Source organism: Papilio xuthus, unplaced genomic scaffold (genome assembly GCF_000836235.2).
Source record: "Papilio xuthus unplaced genomic scaffold, Pxut_1.1 DF829567.1, whole genome shotgun sequence".
NCBI lineage: Eukaryota > Metazoa > Arthropoda > Insecta > Lepidoptera > Papilionidae > Papilio > Papilio xuthus.
The window spans coordinates 1,168,944-1,178,873 of NW_013529082.1; the positions used below are offsets into that span (position 1 = coordinate 1,168,944).

Here is a 9,930-nt window from a genome sequence, read left to right on the forward strand (position 1 = left end):
CAGAGTATTGCTTTTAGAAAGATGCGTGATCTAGACAATAAATTTCTTTGCTGCTCGATTCATAGCAGGAATTGCTTTTTTACGATAATTTATTATCGACTAAAACTGGCTGTTTACCTCGAACATCAAAATACTGACAGTATAAACGTAGAATTCCACAGCCGTGACAATCCCACAGTTTCATATTATTTTCTCTGTCTCGTAAAAGAGAAAGAAAGGGATGGTATCTATTTACAAATGTCATGGACATAGTACTACGGTTGCATCAATATTTTTATATCCTAATTTGTTCGGCCTAATATCACAATAAATATAAAAAATAATTGACTGTCGTTACAATGTTATATAATTGCACAAATTTTATCTAAAAACGCTTCCGCTTATGCCATCGCCTATCACTATAAGCGCAGTCTGTCAGTGGAACTGCAGCGTAGGGCAGGACGGGCGGACTCAGAACGGCGCACGGCATTACACGTTGTGCTCCCGACTACGCTGCTCGCCTCGCTCCAAGGTACGTTGCACACTACACACAATTGTAGGGTTTTGTACACATTTTTGCAATTTAGGAAAATTTAAAAATCTAAGTAAAGGGTGTACAATAAAATTAATAGTTTTTTTTATTTTAATATTATTTTCTAAAGGTTCAATTTATTTTACTTAAAAAAAAATCATTTGAGATTTTAGATTTTTGTCTATCAAAATAAGTTGATGAAAATATATTTTTGTGATTTATAAATTGAGTTAGCAACGAATCTATTTTTCTCTGGATTTTATTCAATTTTTTTTCGAGTAAAAGATTTATTTTTTTCTTTAAGTAATATTTCAAATGTAATTTTAGTGTTGCAAAAAAAATATTTTGAAATATAAGTTATATTATACAAAAGCACAAAGCTTTTACCGTTCTATTAAAAAACATCGTAGCGACTTAAAACTTTGTGTAACATGTCGAATTTTGTAGAGTGCTAAGAACTCAAAAGTTTATAAGTTCGTCGTTACACAACCCTCCGCCTTTGCGCGTAGAATTTAAAATGTAAGAAAACTTTTAAAAGGCGCCGCTTTTATCTTCGAATTTTTCTTTTAAAGTCTTAAGATTTAACACTTTTATGTTCTTGGGATTTTACTCGTTGTGACGTAATAGTATTATTAAAAGCTAGTTGTCGCCCGCGACTCCGGTCTGAATTAAAATAAAAACTTAATTAGTAGCTTTCGAGTTCTACCAGACTGTGTTCTACATCTATGCCAAATTTAAAATTAAGCAAGATCCCTGCAGCAGCTCTGGAGATAAATTCAAACATCCATCCATCCATCCATTTAAACATTCACATTTATAATATCAGTAAGATTTAAATTTTAATTACACGCGTTTATATACGTATACTTAGAAATTAAAAAAAAATTGTTTGGGTTCGGAATTATTGAAAATATAAGAATACAATTATCAAATATAAATCTGTTATTATTCGTAGTAAAATAAAGTACTCAACTCAATTTGATCTTATTTATAATTTTAATCTTTTTTTAGTTTCGAACCTCTGACCATGATAGAATGTCATATAACCATTGAAGTAACTCTTGTACTATTATTTAATGTGGTTTCACTTACGTAATACCTTTTAAAGTTACACATTTAGTTGTACCCAAGAGACTTGTGTGAAGTTTCACACTGGATTATAACAGAAAGTTGCTTTTATTTAAAGTTTTTTTTAATGAAACACTTTTACATGCAGTAATGGAAATGACAAAATTAACTGTACGTTTTTACAAATTTTTATGCTTCCAATTTATTAAAAATTAAAAACAAAAAAAATTTTTTCCGAAAATTTTTTTCCGTAATAAAAAACTAGTAATATATACAACTCACAAATATGCCTCAAGCAATGTATTTTTATTATCATGTTTAATTCAATATTTACTTCAGTATTCAGAAGCGTAAAAAAGTTATTGCCGTCGGCTTGATATATGAAATTTCCGTGCCTTAGCAAGTCACGCAAAACATCGGGGAGTATCGATTAGATCCTTTTAGATATGAAGCAGGAGTAAGGAATTTAACTTTACCTTGTTTCACTTCTTGCTGAATCTTAATAAACTAAAACATTTAAAAAATATAGCTAATATATAAGAATAAAGGCACGGACTAGGATGAGATGAATTGCGTGAAAAATGTTGTGTGAATATACATAGGCAGAGAAAGACGATGATATAAAATTTCTTTTTTTTTTCAATTCCTAGATTATATTAAGCCGTAATTATATTAAGTAAGCCTCCTCTTTATTCTGTTCTTTTACTTCCTATGTATTAAGTAAAAATTAAAGAATTCAAAACGCATTTGTTTCGCAGATATCCTTTCCTTTAATCCTTTGAATGTCCTAAAAGTTTTTTCATATGTTTCTCCGACAAAATGAAGGCAAGAAAACGAAAAATAATACGGAACGTGACACAATTGAGGCGGGATGTGAGAACAAACTAAATAAAGATATAAAAACGTTCCGCGTAAAATGTCGTTTACTCACTGGAGATTCAAATAAAGATGGTAATTCAGAGAACATTTGCATATTCATAATTCTTTTTTAGCGTGTTCTTTTTGCGGGAAAACTGTAGACGTTGATTCCAACTAGGAATATTTCACTAAAGATTATTTTTTTACATTTAAAAAATATTCATTCACGTTTATAAATGGTGTAATTTCGATACTGTGTAATAATTTACACGATTTATAATGGTAATATTTCAAGATCATGAATACACCTCTGCAAAATTATGATTGGTCATGGTCATACGTTTGACTTACGGCAGCACTCAGAAAATTTCTATAGTAACTTAAGCAGCCGCTTAGTATACATTTTTAACAACAATTATACACTATAGAAGTCCTGTAGTGGCTGCTTATTGACATCGAGATGTAGCCTGCACATATCTGCAAAATAATATTAGGCAACTTGCATTAGCCCAGGTTTTACGGAGTAAGACCTAGTTACTTCTAGCTTGGGTAAGCCCTAGGTCCTAGTAGGCTCCTTAATGGGGACAATGACGACATTCAGTGCTAATGTAGTCGAAAGATGGTAATGTATGCGACTTATAAAATCTTATTCTACGTTAAGATATTAAACGATTTATTTTATAGCGTGTGCTAACGAATGTCGCATTAATAAAAGTGGCGAAGAAATTGCGCAGAGATGTCTAAAGTACGTTGGAATTACTGCCCGAATTTACTGTTCGCCTTAAATGTAGGTTTGTCATAATAAATTATATGCGTACTTAACAGTTAAGGCACGCAACGACTTTTGTTAGAGTAACTTAATTTGAAGTATATATTTTCACTTAATCGTAAGTATATGTGTAAAAAAATCGTAGACACGGACTTACATTACATTATCTTGTAGCGAAATCCTTAGTATGGCATTGATTTTGTCGCGTTTTTTTTGTTCTCTTCGTACACGAGGCAAAGTAAATCGAGATTAATATTGTATTCTTGTGTCGTGAGTGTCGCGTTGCGTGTTCTGTACACACAACGTTGAATCGTCGACGCAAGTCGTCTATTCAGTCAGTGCAGGCATAGCGACTACGTACCAAATATAATTTGCTCCGCCATCTTGAATATCGTAGCTTTTCTCGCGATTATCTGCCAGACAGGTTACGACACCTTTTACTCTATATTGCATAGTTGCTGAGCGACTAAAATCGCTGGGTTTGGAAGATTTACGTTGCCTTGTGTATGAAGGGCCTAATATAATGAACTTCATCTCAATTTCTTGTTCTTCAAAAGAACAAAGAGAGCCAGATGGCTACAAATGCTAATTATTATTTGACACTTAAGTACACCGAGTTTCTTCCATCCAATTAGTGTTTCAGATCTCTTATTATGCTTTTTATGATGTTTACAAATATTTTGTCTTATATCTTTAAATGAGCAATTCTTGTATATATAATTGGATCTCGCAATCGGCTTCAACGATTTTCATAAAATTTAGTATATAGGGGGTTTCGGGGGCGCTAAATCGATCTAGCTAGGAATCATTTTTAGAAAATGTCATTTTATTCGTGTTTTATCGATAATCTACTTAAACATAAACTTAAACGATCTTTGGGTAAGAGTACTAACTACACAGCAATCTGAATAATTAAAGAAAAAACCTACATTTCAATTTAATCGAAAATATTTATACAAAAACGTTTAATTGATTAATTGTTTGAATATAATCATTTTAGTTAATTTATATTTGACATTGGAATTACCATAAAACTTATTTTCACATTTTATCTCTGTTTATTCCATTAAGTGTGAGAGAAATGACAACATAATAAATGTGTCATCACAAAACATTAAAATAAGTATTTTATCTTGATTATTCCGTGTCCGAAATCCGTAAACAAAATGAAAACATTACTTAAATGTCAAGGCGTTAGTGAAAATAATGATAAAGAACGCAATGTAAACGGACTTCGTCTAAAATTTATACGGATCTTAGACTTGTCTTTGTCCGCTTGGACTATTAATATAGACCCGAAAACCTAGATAAGTACATTACTGAGTTAAGAAGAACTTTTGTCATTGTAAAGATGTTCTTTCCAAAGAAAATTCAGTAACCTTCCATCCTTTACGTACCTTTCGTGGTGAAAGTTAATTTGAAGTGATACTGTAAGGCTTTTTTTTATTTATTGAATCAAAATTGACTGTACCTTTCCAGGAAGCTACTTCCTAGATTGATAAATCGAAATAAGTATTGTTAGGAAGAAAATCCGACACTCTGCCGATGTATCGGCGCAACAGCCTTATTAAAATGTCAACATTTCCCCCTCACTAATCAATCTGACACTTGACTTTGTAAAGAAAACGCGACATTCGCTCTGAATAATTCTTACTAATAATGTCTAAAAATATAATAATAAATTCCATTGATATTAAACGAGATTAGTTCTTTGGTATAATTCCCGCGTCCGCGTGCGTTTATTCTCATGTCACGTAACTTTTATTACAGTTGTTTCATAACCTTTTTCATTAACACTAATAAATTATTTTATATCAGAAATATTGGACTAACAAAGTTAATAATTGTTATTTATTTTATAGGTACTTTGCTGATCGAACTAATTAACTACGGTGAGTAAAATTTGAAGTCCCATTTTAAGTCTAAAATGCTAGCTAAGAACAAAGAATAAGACCAGACTTGGCAGAATTATAAAATGCGTGGTAGTCAGTCAGTATTTGAAGATAAATATTGCGCAAAAGTCTATTGATGTAACTTAAGAAATAATGATTCAAAGTTATTCGAACAAATTTTTTCCTGCAAAAAGAAAACTCGCTAAATTTATTGGTATAATTCGTAATCTTTCTTAGCAATAAGTCGCTTGGATATTCCAATAAAAGAAAAAGAAGCGACCAAAAAGTTTTCGTTCGAAACGTGAGCTGGTTTATGATAAAACGGAAATTGGAACTCGCTAAGGGATTTTGTTTTAATATTCCATAAGAGTTTTGATGTTTATTTTAACAGAATATTTATAGTAAATTTTAAATGATTTTTAAAGTTTTCGTTTTGTTCTGTACAAGTTCTCTTGTTTGTTCTTGTTATCTCTTAAACATGTTTCAGAAATATTTATGTGGGTCTCCAATATATATATCATCATCAGCTCACTATCCGTACCCACCGAGGGGCTCGGAGCCTACCCCAAGTTAGGGGTGACTAGGTCATAGTCAACCACGCTGGCCAAGTGCGGGTTGATTGACTTCACACATATCTTGGAATTTTTCACAGATATGTACAGGTTGCATCACGATGTATTCCTTCATAGTAAGAGCGTCGGATAAATGTACATATGTAAATCGAAAACATATTGGTACATGGTGGGATTCGAATCCAGGACCTGCAGATTACAAGTCAAGTGGCTAAACCCCTGAGCCACCGACGCTCAACATACATATGTTAATAATTAAATAATAAATAATTTATTTTTTATTACAGAATAAAAATGTCGATCTCCGAATTCAGACGGAAGAAGCTGCTCTACGTTTTCAACGTGTTCTTCGGTAAATTATTTCACAATATTTCTGTTTCTTTATCACCTTCTTCCCACGTTGGACCAGACATGTTTTCTTCCATCTCTCTGCCTAGGTTACATCCCACAAGGTGGTGAGGTCAGCTTTCTTAATCAGTCTCTTCCGCTTCGCTGTCCATGACATCTTCTGAAACTTGGCACTGACTCATGTCACAGTTGCAAAACTACATCTTTCATCTCGTTTTGGGTCTGCCTCTTGATCTGCGACCAGGGACGGAATGTTGTAGTGCCAAATTACTTTAACACATGTTTTCTCCTACCAAGTTCTTTAATTACTAGAATTCTTACTTGTTACTCTTTTATTACAATCAAAATTAATTAATAATTTTATTCTAATAAATTATCTTCATTTAAGATGTTAACCAGAGTGGAACTATCGAAAGGAAAGATTTCGAAATTGCCATTGAAGTAAGTAAATGTAAATCACGTAGTAAATGGAACTTCTTTTTTAATTTGTGCGTTAAATTTGGTCTTCTGTTGTATAGAAAGTGTGCAGCCTTCGAGGATGGAAGCCTGGAGATGCTAAGCATACTGAGACTCATGAAATAATGATCAAGATCTGGGATGGCTTAAGGAAGAGGGCTGATTCCAACAAAGATGGACAGGTCAGTTGGTACACATTGTTTAACAGAATCTAGAAAATGTCCGCTATATGAAAAACTTGAAAAAATTAAAGAAATCCCAAAAGACCTCTCAAGTTCTCTTTAATATGTGCGTTCCTTTCATTGTTGAATTTTTTTACCAGGTGTCCGTGGACGAATGGGTCTCCATGTGGAATGACTACGCACTGAACCCATCTGCTGCACTCAAGTGGCAGCAGCTGTACTGCCATTTCATGTTCCAGCTGGAAGACGCCAGCGCTGATGGCTCCATTGATTGTGACGAATTCACCACCGTCTGCTCCTCCTACGGTATCGATCCTAAGGAGTGTAAGATGGCTTTCACTAAGATGGCCAAGGTTAGAATACTTCTTGGAGTATTTTCTAAGTTTGATTGTTTTTAAGAATTGTGTCCCTCTCGTTTCTTTACTTCGGCTCACGTCCGTCTTTTGTCTTCATTCTCTAGGTTTAAATGTTTTAAAAATTTATCTTTACTATTGAATATACCTAATAGTAAATAATATGTGTGCAATTTCTACGAGAAAAGTGGAATAATATTATGATTAACATAAGTTTATGGGAACTGATGAAAACTAATCATAAATAATCATTGTCTTTGAATGTTTGCTCTTCTATTAACAAGATTTATATTACAGGGCAAGGCAAATGTGTCATGGGAAGAATTCCAAGAATTGTGGAAGGAATACTTCTCTACCGAGGATCCGAATGCGGCTGGCAATTTCATATTTGGCCGGACCAGCTTCTAATTCAACGCCGTCGATCTCCCTTTTGGGTCCATGTTGTGCGTAACAAAGATACCGTCTCATATGTCTCTCATTCTATGATATTTCTCTGTATCGGCTTACGAGATATTTTGTGAATGCGACGGATGATGTTATAGTCAGATTTTGAATGTAACAATTTTATCTCTGTACGATAACAAAGATTGCATTAGTGTAAAAGTACATTTTTAAATGTCTCCGTGTTAAATTTTTCTTCATTGTAGTAAATCAATATAACTTTAAACTTTGAATCAATTTTAAAAACTTTTCAAGCTCAAACTTTTCCTATAAATTCTGTATTAGAAAATGCGCTACAACGAACGAATTGTTCCCTTTCTATATTTATCATATCTCTAGTCATATTTAGATGTACATCTGAACATTCCATTTTTAATTTGTGGTACATTAATATTTCTTTGTAAAATTAATTTAAAATTAAAATTATTTTAATTTTTGTGACCAAAAACAACTGCCAGATTATCGTTAATCTTATTGTCAGTTTAATCTAGTCAATTAATTATTCTAATCTATGTTATGTTAAATTATGTTGATTTTATTCTATGTTGTAACATCCTGTACTATTTTAAATTCGTGTTGTACCGCTATACTATAGATGTTATAGATACCAATTTAATATATGTAAATAAATTGACTTTACGTCAAAATACGTTGTTTAATTTTATCTAATCCCTTTCCCTTATACATTCCTTAGCCCACTTCAAAAAAAAGAAGGTTATACCATAACTTACTCCGCTGGCGCAGCGACCCAAAGTGGGTCTTGACCTCCAACATAAGAGATCGCTAAAATCGCCTGTCATGTGTCGTTTCCTGTCAGTCCATCGCTTATAGCTCTCGCAGGACCATCTCTATGCGTTTCATAGCATTAAGAGTTACATTATTCGTTTTACAAGATTTAAGAATTCGGTTTGGTTATTTTTCTTTTTGTTATTTTTTTATTGTATTATCTTAATCAATCTCTGAAATCTTCATATTAGGAAAATATACACTAGCCTCAATTTTTGACTCTCACTGGTTTTAACCTAAAATTGCTCTCTAACTCTCTAATTATTACGGATTTCAATATAACTGACACGACTTCTAAGCCACGAAATTACTAACTTGATGCTATTAATTCCCTTGGGTTAGAATCTCATAAAATAATCCTTGGCTTAGTTTAAATCTGACAAAGTTTTCGTTAATGTTTACCCTTAATTAAGTCTTCATCCCTCTGCTCTTCCTGAATGTAATTCCTTTTCATAACTACTAAAGTAATTAAGCCTTACTTCAGGAAATGGATACTTCAATTCTTACAAAACAAACTTTAAAAAAAAAATCCATAATTATAGTACTTTTGAAATTGTAATCAAGTATCTTTGTGCTGGTATGAATGTCATGTTTATGTTATGAACTAGCTGTAGCCTGCGACTCCGTCTGCGTGTGATAAAAAAAGCTTAATTAGTAGCCTATTCTTCAAGACTATGTTCTACATCTATGCTAAATTTCAGAGAGAAACATGCCGCTGTTCTCAAGTTACCTAACTAACTCTAACAAGCATCCATCCATCCATACATCCAAACTTTCGCATTTATAACAGTAAGATATAGAGGTACAAAAATATAATATTTAATTGTACCAGACTTAAGTACTTATACAACTATCAACCCATACAGATTTCCTGGTAGTTCCTTTATAAAAAAAAACTCTAAAGTAGCCTAAAACATTTATTTCAAGGCTAAACGTAGATAGTCCCAATCCTAGCTATTTAACTTATAAAGTGATAGCATTCGTCGTCATTCAATTACAGGATTAAGAGAACTCTTTGAATTGAATATAAAAGGTGAGTTATCGTTGCTGGAAGCAATCCAGTTTTCCAATACTGCAAGGAATAATGATAAGTAATTTACTTTATTTAATGTACTGATATTTAATAAATATCTTTTCTATTTCACTCAATCTAGATTCTAGATAATAGTGTAGATATAGGTCAATCAAGATAATAGCAGTATCGTTTTGGTCCATATTTTGGTCCACTTACCGTGTGTTTCTGGCGACAAATTCTCTATATAAAACATTTCATTCCTGTCTTTCATCTTTGACAAGAGATAACAATATGTTTTAAATGGAGATTTTAGTCTCAGAAACCCACGTTTATTGATCGAATAATTGAAAGATTAGTTAGTCGACTATTCACTAAAGTATATGGGAGCAAGTAGTTGGAGTACACGGTGTAATAAGTCGAGTTTAGTCGTGTATATTTGCCTAGTCGTTTTCAACAGTTGTTATAATAAGGTAATTCGTTTTTTTTTATTGGGCGGCGCTATGCCGCCCTCTCGTTCCCCTAACATGGCGATCAGGGACTTTGGGATGCAAGATTCTTTATTACTTTATTAAAAAATTTTAAAAACCAATAAATTACAAAATTTCTTAAAACTATTTACAACTGCTTTTTTTTTAATAATATACAAAATACAACTTAAATAAAATTACAATTAAAATAC

At 32.4% G+C, this 9,930-nt stretch overlaps 1 protein-coding gene across 2 annotated transcripts; it reads left to right on the top strand.

Moving 5' to 3' along the window:
• Positions 1-463: 463 nt before the first annotated feature.
• Scp2 (Sarcoplasmic calcium-binding protein 2) lies at positions 464-8,049 on the top strand. 2 transcript variants are annotated; one of them, XM_013311416.1, is made up of 7 exons: positions 464-511; positions 5,069-5,098; positions 5,958-6,022; positions 6,407-6,459; positions 6,537-6,656; positions 6,797-7,009; positions 7,307-7,943. In XM_013311416.1, exons 3-7 carry the CDS (start codon positions 5,965-5,967, stop codon positions 7,415-7,417), a joined length of 555 nt encoding a protein of 184 aa, XP_013166870.1. In that variant the 5' UTR covers positions 464-511; positions 5,069-5,098; positions 5,958-5,964; the 3' UTR covers positions 7,418-7,943.
• The last annotated feature ends 1,881 nt before the right edge of the window (positions 8,050-9,930 follow it).

Bases quoted from the DNA above. Each gene is read 5' to 3' on its own strand.
- Scp2 (XM_013311416.1), top strand. From the start codon at position 5,965: ATGTCGATCTCCGAATTCAGACGGAAGAAGCTGCTCTACGTTTTCAAC. The intron at 6,023-6,406 runs GTAAATTATTTC...TCTTCATTTAAG, and splicing joins CGTTTTCAACGTGTTCTTCG to ATGTTAACCAGAGTGGAACT. The intron at 7,010-7,306 runs GTTAGAATACTT...TTTATATTACAG, and splicing joins CTTTCACTAAGATGGCCAAG to GGCAAGGCAAATGTGTCATG.